At 31.9% G+C, this 11,552-nt stretch overlaps 1 protein-coding gene across 1 annotated transcript in view; it reads right to left on the bottom strand.

Annotated features, from left to right (window-relative positions):
• LOC127716024 (methionine adenosyltransferase 2 subunit beta-like) overlaps window positions 1–11,552 on the bottom strand; it is a 30,294-nt gene that overhangs the window by 3,498 nt on the left and 15,244 nt on the right. The window contains exons 2-5 of the mRNA XM_052222146.1: window positions 9,566–9,751; window positions 8,523–8,637; window positions 6,569–6,721; window positions 5,612–5,817 (exon numbers count right to left, since the gene is read on the bottom strand). Of these exons, the coding sequence (XP_052078106.1) occupies window positions 5,612–5,817; window positions 6,569–6,721; window positions 8,523–8,637; window positions 9,566–9,748 (657 nt within the window). The 5' untranslated portion in view covers window positions 9,749–9,751. The remainder of the gene's footprint in view (window positions 1–5,611; window positions 5,818–6,568; window positions 6,722–8,522; window positions 8,638–9,565; window positions 9,752–11,552) is intronic.

Below are 11,552 nucleotides of genomic sequence, written 5' to 3'. Positions count from 1 at the left end.
GTACAGAATTAAAAAGCAAAAATCCTTCTCAGCTGTAGTGTTTATTATTTTGTGAACCAGTCAAAACACCAAGAACAAAATCAGTGCAATAGTTTATTTAAATATCTAAAACACTTTATTAAAACTGTGCAAGAAAAAACACCACTGTGAATTGTAATTCACCTCCAGTTGTAAATTTTCCATTGCTATAGCCATTTCCTTTCCTGGAGAAGAATTTTCAGTATGTGACTTGATTCCAACTGGTTTATCACTAATGGTTGTTTTCATTGTCTTTTCAAAGTATTCTTGTAACTGTTTCGCCATTTTATAAATCTCAGTATCTGGTTCGCTGTATAGATAGCAGTTCTGGTATAGAAGTCGCATGTCACCACTAAATTCATCTACTGATTTGTATAAACAACATTCCAAATTATTCTAAAAAAAACATGCTCAAAGAATTAGTGGTAAAAAAGGATGGCTATTTAACTTCCAGTGACAAATTAAGTTAAATACTTATTCAGAATCAAATCATGTTAATGTAATATATAATACCATGGCTAAATAAAATGTTCTAAATATCTTTTTCAGCATGTTTGATACATATCAACTACTTATCTGAGTAGAATTACTATGCAAAGGAATTAGCATAGCTAGAACTTTTTTTTAATTTGAGGTGTATAGGGGGTCAATATACCATGGCTAGGTAAAGTTTTCCAAATATCTTTTCCAGCATGCTAAATACATACTAACCATGTGTTGCAGTATTATTACTATTTAAAGGAGGAAGAATAGCTATAGACCTCCAATTTCAAAAATTCTAGATATTCTGATTCCTTTACAAAGTAATAATACTCCAGTAAGTAGTTGGTATGTATTTAAAATGCTGAAAATTTTACTAAGCCATGGTATTTTGACCCCCTGCCATTGTATATTGAACCCCCTACTATACACCTCTAATTTAAAACATTCTATCTATTCTTACTCTTTTACATAGTAATACTACTCCAATAAGTAGTTTGTATGTATTTAACATGCTGCAAAAGATGTTTTGAAAATTGTATTTAGGCATGGTATTTTGACCCCCCTGTCATGGTATATTGAACCTCTGTTCATATTAAAGCACTTACTTCTGTTTATAACTCTCACCTTAATTGTACTGATATCCATTGGTTTCTTGACTATCTCAAAGTAATCATAGAGGCCTAAGGCTATAGGGTCCACTGGTTGGTAGAATGGCCACATAAAACTCTAAAATATACAAGAAAATGTGTAACTAACCATGTGCGCAATGATAACAAAACAATATACTGATTAAACAAAATAAAAATGAAAAAAATAAAATATGTTCCCTTTTTCTGCTAAAACATTGTTCAGTGTAAACATTGTAAAAAAAATAACTGTGTCTTGAATTGCATAAGTTTACAGTTTTTTATCAAAAAAAAAGATCATATGATGCATATATAATTATAATATACATCATTTTTTATATATTTCATATTTGTTTTCAACATTTAACAATAAAGTATCAGCTCTTTTTTAAATTAACTAATTTAATATGTAAAATTAAAACATTCTGTACAAGAACAATGTATTTAAATTAATTTAAAATTAAATTATTACCTGATGTTTTTCACTCAACAAGTCATCCACTAACTTCATACACTTTTCCAAGTCTTCATTTTGTATTTTGAGTTCACACTTCTGATTCTAAAATAAACGTTTTTTTTTTGTTTTTAAAGTCCTCTCAATTCCTCCTCCTGAGAAAGTGCTCCCTTTTCCAGTTTGCTCTTTAGTGTATTGAAATATCACAGATCCTGACTGTATCTTAACAGATAGAAAGAAACTTGAATAGAGTTTAGTCCTGAATCTCCAACTTTGATATCACTCTCCACCTTAAACTGTGATTTGTGCACTGTAGCATGACCTCTCCACCTTCAACTGTGATTTGTGCACTGTAGCATGACGTCTCTACCTTCAACTGTGATTTGTGCACTGTAGCATGACCTCTCCACCTTCAATTGTGATTTGTGCACTGTAGCATGACGTCTCCACCTTCAACTGTGAATTGTGCACTGTAGCATGACGTCTCCAACTCCTCCTGTGATTTGTGCACTGTAGCATGACGTCTCTACCTCCAACTGTGATTTGTGCACTGTAGCATGACGTCTCCAACTCCTCCTGTGATTTGTGCACTGTAGCATGATGTCTCGACTTCCAAATGTAATTTGTGCACTGTAGCATGACGTCTCCACCTCCAACTGTAATTTGTGCACTGTAGCATGACGTCTCCACCTCCAACTGTAATTTGTGCACTGTAGCATGAGGTCTACACCTCCAACTGTGATTTGTGCACTGTAGCATGACAGAGTAGTGTCCAATCTTCATGTCATAAAGGTACTTAGATTTTGATAGGCTGTACAGCCCTCAATCTTAAATTGTTATTGGAGGACTAACAACTAAAAATAATACAGCCCTCCACCTTCAATGTGATACTTGTACTAATAGTTTGATATGGCAAAAATGGCCCTCAATCCAAATGTATGATTGTGGCACTAAAAGTACAGCCCTCTACCTCCATCTCTGGTTTTAATAAATAGTGCAGACCTCAGCATCAATCTTTGATTGTGGCACTGATAGAAAGTGTACAGCTTCTCACCTCCAACTGTCATAGTAGTACATTTGTGATGCTGGTATTTAACTAATAGTAATATTTTAATATATTTCAATCCCCAGTTCTTAAAGAGCAGCCTCCACCTCCAACTGTGAATCTGGAGAAATAGTTTGATAAGGTATTACCTTCAACCTCTATTTTTGATTGTTACATTAAAATTTTCATGGTGTACATCCTTCCACCTCAAACTGTAATTATAGTGATACTGACACTTTAACTAGAGGCTCTCAAGAGCCTGTGTCGCTCACCTGTATCTACTGTGGTTTTATGAAATCATGTAAAATAAGGTTTAAATCATAATAAATAGTACTAGTATTAGATACCCTAATAATGATTGAGGCCAAGATTGGTTTAATTTGGCCCAGTAGTTAAATTAAAAGCAGGTCATCCCACTAGTAACTAGACCTACAATAGGTACTGAAGACCCCTTATCATTATTTAAATTAGTTTTCAAGTTGTGACAATTTGAAATTGGTTTTTTCACAATTTTCCCTTAGACTTCTATAGTAAATCCTTATGTTCTATTTTTAGCCATTGTGGCCATGTTGGTTGGATGGCAGGGTCATCGGATAATTTTTTCATTTATGATACCCTATTGAAAATTGTGGCTAGGTTTAATTCTATTTGGCCCAGTAGATTAAGTGGAGAAGATTTTGTAAAAGATTGCAAAAATTTACGAAAAAAATTGTTAAAAATTGACTATAAAGGGCAATAACTCCGTAAGGGGTCAATTGACAATTTTGGTAATGTTGACTTATTTCTAGATCTTACTTTGCTGAACATTATTGCTGTTTACAGTTTATCTCTACCTATAATAATATTCAAGATAATAACCAAAAACTGCAAATTTCCTTAAAATTACCAATTCAGGGGCAGCAACCCAACAACGGGTTATCTGATTCATCTACAAATTTCAGGGAAGATATATCAGGTTACTTTTTTACTCCATGTCAGATTTGCTCTAAATGCTTTAGTTTCAGAGATATAAGCCAAAAACTGCATTTTACCCCTATGTTCTATTTTTAGCCATGCTGGCCATGTTGGTTGGCACGCAAGGTCATCAGACACATTTTTTATACTAGATACCCTAATGACGATCGTGGCCAAGTTTGGTTAAATTTGGCTCAGTAGTTTCAGAGGAGAAGATTTTTGTAAAAGTTAACAACGATGACGAAAGATGACAGACGCCAAGTGATGAGAAAAGCTCACTTGGCCCTTGGGGCCAGGTGAGCTAAAAAGCTGAAAATTGTCACCTCTAGCTGTGATAGTGGCTCTGATACTTTGAAATGCTGCAACTTGGTATCTCCAGCTGTGATAGTGACACTGACATTTTGAAAAGCTACAGCTTGCCACCTCAGACACCACAATTGTGCTAGTGATGCTGTCACTTTGAAAAGGTGCAGCTTGCCACTGCCAGCTGTGATAGTGACATAGACACTTTAAAAAGCTGCAGCTCACCCACCTCCCGCTGTGATAGTGACATAGACACTTTGAAAAGCTGCAGCTTGCCATCTCCAGCTGTGATAGTGACATAGACACTTTGAAAAGCTGCAGCTTGCCACCTCCAACTGTGATAGTGACATAGACACTTTGAAAAGGTGCAGCTTACCAAAGTGTCTATGTCACTATGCTTGTTTTCAAGATATAAGCTACCGGTATTGAAAATATGGAGGGACATTATTCTCTCTAGAATTTTAATACATTTAACATTGACATCATTTTTCTATGATAAGATTTTCTAAATTATGATAAGAAAAGTAATGGTTAGCGGGCAAAATTCTTTATGTCACTAAATGGATAAAACCAAAGGATTCCGAATATCTGACAATAATTCATAATCAAGAGGAGCAAACATCCTTAAGGCTGATGATGTGTTACCATGACCCAAATTATTTTGCAAACTGTATAAACCTCTACACAAAATGTGTTTTATCCCTATAATTTTCAACTAAACATTTGTCATATCATGTTTTATATTTTTTCTGTCAATTTATTAGCATATATATCTATTAACAGAGTGTTGAAATAGGTAATAAAAGTAGATTAGGCAACATGGTCTATTAAAGTGTAAACCAAGGAACAAATTCTAACCAAGCAATCGCATTCAAGTATTTGTAGATATGCAAATTATATGAATAAATATACAAACATATTTTTTCTGATGATGTAAATAATTAATCCTTTTTATTTATTTATTAAAATACTTAGAATTTATAAAATATCAGAGGTGTCAATAAATTAAATATGTTTGCATCTATCAAATATCCAGATACACTGCATGTATAATCATGATAATTAACATTGCAAATTTAATTTAAAAGTAAAATGGAAAGACTTGCTTTTGTACGTATTTGAAAAACTATTTCAGGAACTGTTTTCATGAAGAATCTTACAACCACAGGGTTTGTACTTACATGAGCCACACGACATGTGCCACAGGTGGTGTAGGATCTGCTTAACTTTCCATAGCACTTTAGATCACCCCCTGTTTGTCAATATGGGTGGTGTTGCTTAGTTTTCTATGTTATGTTTTGTGTACTTTCTTTTGTCTTTTCGAAGTTCCTATTTTTTGGTTATGGCATTGTCAATATTAAAAAGAAGATGTGGTATGATTGCCAATGAGACAACTCTCCACAAGAGACCAAATGACACAGAAATTAACAACTATAGGTCACCGTACGGCCTTCAACAATGAGCAAAGCCCATACCGCACAGTCAGCTATAAAAGGCCCCGAAATGACAATGTAAAACAATTCAAACGAGAAAACTAACAGCCTTAGTTTGTTTTTCTACTTATGAGTTTGAATGTCCCTTTGGTATCTTTAGCCTATCTTACAAATAAAATACTCTTCCATCATAAACTTTTCAGGACAACTTAGTTAATTTTAATTAAAACATTTTTTTGCAGATGTATTATAACCATGATAACATAAAGAAACATTCAATGGCATTTTTAAACACATTGTAAATTTTCACGATCCTTTTCTCTGCTAACTGTCTTATCACATATGCTATGTCATCACAATGAGTTGGAAAACGTCTTTCATAATCTGACATAGGACACGGTTTAGATGAATTTGTGACCTTCTGAAATAGTGTAGTCACTGCACTCTCGTCCAAGTACTCAATGTCTCCATACAGAATTGGCACTCTTAATATTGAATTGTCTACAAACAAAACACAATGATAAAAATGGTTTCCTATTGTCATGCAATTTGAATCAGAGTTACTCCCCTTTGCCCATCCTTTGATAAATCAACTAAATTCAACTTGCTTTTCTGACATCCATATTTTAGAAATTTCCTGAATGATTTTTATTTGTTTAAGCCTTGTTTGTTTTTTGAACACTTATATCAATTTCGGATCTTCTATTGATTCAACTTGGCTGTACCACATTTATCAAAATGGTTAGTCAAATACGATAATCAACCAGTTGGCACTGCAAGATTGATCCAAGGGAAATAACTCCATCTTGTATTACATAAATGAAAAACTTCAAAAGGATTTTAGCACGAACATATATATGGTAGAATAATATTTTATATTCATTACTACAATAATCCTATAGATAGTTTTCAATGATGAAATATTAGTTGGATTTATTATCCTTGGCTGCCATCTTTGATGGCCAACTGGTAGATTTTCTTTTTTTTACTATCGAACCAATTTTAAACATGTGGTTCTGTAAATTTTTTCAGTTTAACCAAATTTTAAACATATGAATTGACAATATTTTTTAACTAAGCTTTTTTAGCAAATATCAATCAATACCAATTTGTTTGGATACTATCTCCTTATTAAAAAAATCCTATTCAGGGCTACTAAAATTAAGATGAAACCCAATTCCATATAACAGCTATCTTTCACAATTTTATGACAGCATCAAATAAGATATTAACATAAAAGTAAAATGTCTACCTTGACTAACCTCCATTGTGACCTTTTCACCTTCATATTTACTTTGTCCATATTTGTTAAGTGGATTAGGTGTAGCATCCTCCTTATATGGAGGGGATGACCCTTCAAACACGTAATCTGTACTGATATATAATACCCAAGCACCAACAGCAGCTTAAAAAAAATATATGAATGTTTTATCAATAAATATCTGAATAAATCAGCTAGAAAACTTCTTTGAAGTGAAAATCTTCCTACCTTTTATAGTTAACAAGTGTTAATCTTACAAAATTTATTTGAAGTTTTGTCAAGATATTTAATTGAATTACTGTGGATTCATTTTTTTCCGTGGATTTCATTTGTACAGGTGAACATGCAAGGAATTGAAGTGTTCACTGAATTATAAAATTTCTATAGACTTGTAAGCAGACTTTGGCAAAACCACAAAATAATATATCAACAAAAACTTATGTTTTCCTCAAGCCACTAAAATTGGTAACAATGAAAACAAAAGAATCTATAGTAATTAATAAAGAAACATAATAAGAAGTAATTGAGTTATCTCCCTTGGTCTGTAATGTATCTACAACTTCAGTGTTCTCCCCAGACCTGTATAGCATCATGGTAATGTGATGCTTATACTTCTTGAATGTAATGCAATCTGAATTGGTTTTCTTATAGATTATGTTATGGATGAGATGCTATTATTTTAGAAACAAGATGGTATTTATAATTTACCTGTTTACCAGGATGCTTAATGAAATATCTGGGCAGAACACTTAACTTGTGTTATTGTTTTTAAGAATTATTGTCTTAATTTTAAAGCATGATACATGTAAGTATGGTAATACACTTACACATCATTTGTTTTAATTTATATTTGAGTATATATCATAAATAAAATGCTTACATTCTGTATGTACCTGTCCCAAGTAAGGAATCTGTAATTCAGTGGTTTTCAATTGTAACTAGTACTGCATATCATATTTGTATTTATTTTCTTATGTATATATATATATCAGGTCGTTTGTTTTCTCATTAAAATTGTCTCACATTTATTGTGTTTTGCTTATTACTGAAGGCCGTAAGGAGACCTCAGTATAGTTGCTCATATCTACTTCATTTGGTTTTTGATGGATAATTATCTCATTGGAAATCATACCACATCTTCTTAATTTATATTGACATATATAGGAAAACACAAAAAAAGATTGCAAAAATATAGCTAACCAGCCTCATGGATTCCATTGCAATTTTTACCCCCCCCCAAAAAACTATAGCTAAGTATCTAAAATACCCACACTCATGGATAATACTGATAAAGTCTTTAACATTGATAAATAACACGCCTTCACCATAATTTTTATGATTGTGTGAATGCAATCTTTACCCCAATAACACCAGTGATAAATGTTCTATCTTATATATATATAAGAATGTTTGCTCCTCAGTTTAAAAATAACAAGCTTTTTAAAAGACTGTCATAAATTGATGGTTATATAAATAATGGGACTTAGAAAGCAGAAAAAAATTAATGGATGGTGTTCTTGGTTTTGAGATATAAGCAATTGAAAATTTGGTAGGAATATGATTCTCTCTAGATTTTTCATACATTTAACATTGGCATCTGTTTTCATTCAAAAATTATAAAAAATAACAAGAACTTTATATGATTTTTAAAAATGGCTTCTTAAACTATATGCAATGAAAAATACAAAAAGAAAAACAGGGTTAGCGGGCAAAATCTTTAATGGCACTCACGGATAAAACTAATACCAATATCTGACAGAAAGTCTATATGAAGAGTGGCAAACATATTTTAGACCATGCTAACAAAAATTACATATAGGTCAAACTTTCAGTGGTATTCTTACATGTGGTGTAGATTAGATAATACCCACAGCAAACATGGTAAAGATCCTTATCTTCTAGACTAAGTATGAATAGTTAGCTTTATGCAAACAAGAAAAAATACCTGCATTCTGACAGACTACTTTGGTTGCTGATATATTCAGTTTTTGAGTTGCATCTGGTTTCTGTTCAACATCATCTGGCTTCCTCTCAGCAGCAGAATGTATAACTACTGATGGCTGTAATAATATATGAATTTACATTATAGCATTAGTACAAAAATAAGAAGATGTGATATGATTGCCAATGAGACAACTATCCACTATAGAACAAATAATGTGGATATATTTTAAGTTATAAGGACCCTGGCATTATAAAATGGGAATTAAAAATTCAAAAGAAAAAAAAACAGCCTGATTTATGCTAAACACTAACGGATGTACAAACAGACAAGTCACAAGGATAACACTGAATGTTCATTCTGCTGCGTCGGGCGCATAAAAAAACAATGACTACCCATCTATAAGTACTCACATGTATTATAATATTTTCATTATATATACAAATTCATCAAATACATTATATTTGTTTTACTACAACTTACCTGAATGATCAATCATATTTAAATATTTCTAATTACTCAACTATGCAGACCCTTCATATTTAATACAAATTTTCAAAAAGTTTACTATGCATTTCACCTTTCATTTCAAATTACCAAAATTTATTCTACGTAGATTAAAATTTAAAGCTATTCATTATGTTCATAGGAACTATTTTGTTTTTAAATATGTACTTCTTTTCAGTATGTTCTTTTTGACAAAGCCAGTTTTGGTGGTGTTACATATATTATAAAGTCTATCAAAATTTGTTTGGGCTAAGAATTCCGCTCTGGCCAGTGCTAGGGGCAGTCTCATACTTGCCGATATGTGAGAGGTTTTTTTTTGCTCCCTGTTGAAGGCCTCACTATGACTTTGAGATGAAGAACAGCAATGAAAGAGCTGTTCCTTTGCTTTTTGTGTGTTTTTTTGCTGTGCATGTACTGATTTTATGTCATGGATGGTGCCCCATATATATCCTTTGTTTTTCTATTATATCCCTAATTAGCATGATTAGAACTTTTTAAGCAATATATATAATAATTATTTCCAGGACATACACACTTACATTAAACTCTTTCATCACAGTTTTTACTTCCTCATCTTTTGTAATGTCACACTTCCTTAACTTGCCTGTACACCTACTGAATGCCAAACCCAAAACTTCCCATGATCCTTCATTCACAAATTCCTTGTAAACAGCTCGGCCTAATAATCCTGATGCTCCAGTGATTAAAACTTTCTTAGACATTACCTGAAAAGAACAACAAATATTTATTAAAGTTATGAATAAGATAAACCGGTATTTTAAAATAATATTCAGAACTATCTTTGGTCACCTTTTTACCATGATTACACTGAGTTTGAATTACACTGAGTTTGAAATTATCATTGAAAAATCCCATGTTATGACTGAATGACTTATTTTTTCCATGACAAATAGGCAGAATGCATAGGATGTATTCCATAGAGCTAAAACTTTCAATGGTATTTACGATCACTTTGTAAATCTTAACTTTTCACTTACAACATACTGTCTTCTAAGTATACATGTAGATGCCTTGTAAACTTTTACAAAATTTTCAAAATTGGAAATGAAACTTACAATAAATTTTCTGTCTATCTGTTTACCACTGCTGCTAATACATGTATGTAAGTGGGACTGACTGATTTGTAAAAATAATTCGTCTAATATGTACAAAAATGTTGAAACATTTTTACTAATCCCCTGATTATATGTACTTATAAGATAGATGATGGAATTATTAACAAGATGCCATTATCAAATAATCCAGACAAACAGTGATAAGATAAATATCTTTGGTTTAATAAGAAATAAATACAACATAATAAAATCTAACTGTAACTATAGCTTTTTGTTGTTTTCTGAGTACATGGAAAAAAGTATACAATTTTCCCCACATCTCCTTAAAAGATGTGTGTTCAAATGAGCAAGAAATGTCATTTTTCAAGGACAAATTTTTTAATTGATGGAAGTTCTCAATGTATGAGGGTCAGGATGGGGTAAACAGAATTGAGAATAATGGGCTAAAACTGCAGATAAAATGGGTAAAGAAGAATTAAGAAAAATACCGGTAGGACAAAATATATAAAGAATAACTATATTTAGATAATAACAAGGTGCCTAAATATGGAGAATAGAGAAAATATGGACAAAAATTAAAAAATTAGAGAAAAATGGTTAAACAAATTAAAGAATATAGAATTGAAGAACTCCTCATCCAGACCCTCATAAAATCAGATCACCCACAAACATTTTCTTTCATCCGTGAAAATTGGTACCCACGAAAAGAAATTAATTCAGAGTAACAATTCTACGTATTGATAAATAAGGAAAATTAACTTTTAATTCTTATCATGTTTATAATATTCATTTCCCAACAACATGACCAAAAGAAAAAAAAAACATAATATTTACGGACTTGACATCAGGTTTAATTCATCTGGGTTTTAATAAAACACAAAGTGTACAAATAAAGACATCTAGAAAACTGACATGTCAGTAAGGACATGGCCCTTCATGTCCATTTTTGTGTTAGACAGTCTGCAACCCAAGGACAAAAATAGCCAAAAGATCACTAGAGGTCAAAATATGGTCATCAGAATGTTGCTGTTTGTCTCTGTGACTCCGATGTGTTTTATATGAAGAAAATGTGTACATTGGAACATTCATCATTATAAGAAATAAACAGCTGTGCCATGAGGGCATGATACGCCTGTCACGTTTTCAAAGAATAAAGCTCAATAACTTCTCAATTTCATATCAGAAATTTATAAAAAACTAAAGGGAGCTTATCTTAATAGATATAAATCATTCACCAAAGTTTAATTAAAACTGCTCAAAGCACTTTAAGGATATTGTCTGAAAACTGGAAAATCACCCCTTTTTATGAATAAAATCCCATGGCCATAACTCGGAAATGTAAAATGTAAAATTTAGAAAAATCGAAAGGGAGCTCATGTCAATAGATATAAACAATTCACCAAAGTTACATGAAAACTGCTCAAAGCATTTTGGAGTTATTGTCCAAAAA

The sequence above is a fragment of the Mytilus californianus genome, unplaced genomic scaffold (genome assembly GCF_021869535.1).
Source record: "Mytilus californianus isolate M0D057914Y unplaced genomic scaffold, xbMytCali1.0.p SCAF_9, whole genome shotgun sequence".
Lineage (NCBI taxonomy): Eukaryota > Metazoa > Mollusca > Bivalvia > Mytilida > Mytilidae > Mytilus > Mytilus californianus.
The sequence above is the reverse complement of the archived record's forward strand: the minus strand, read 5'-3'. Positions and strand labels throughout refer to the sequence as shown.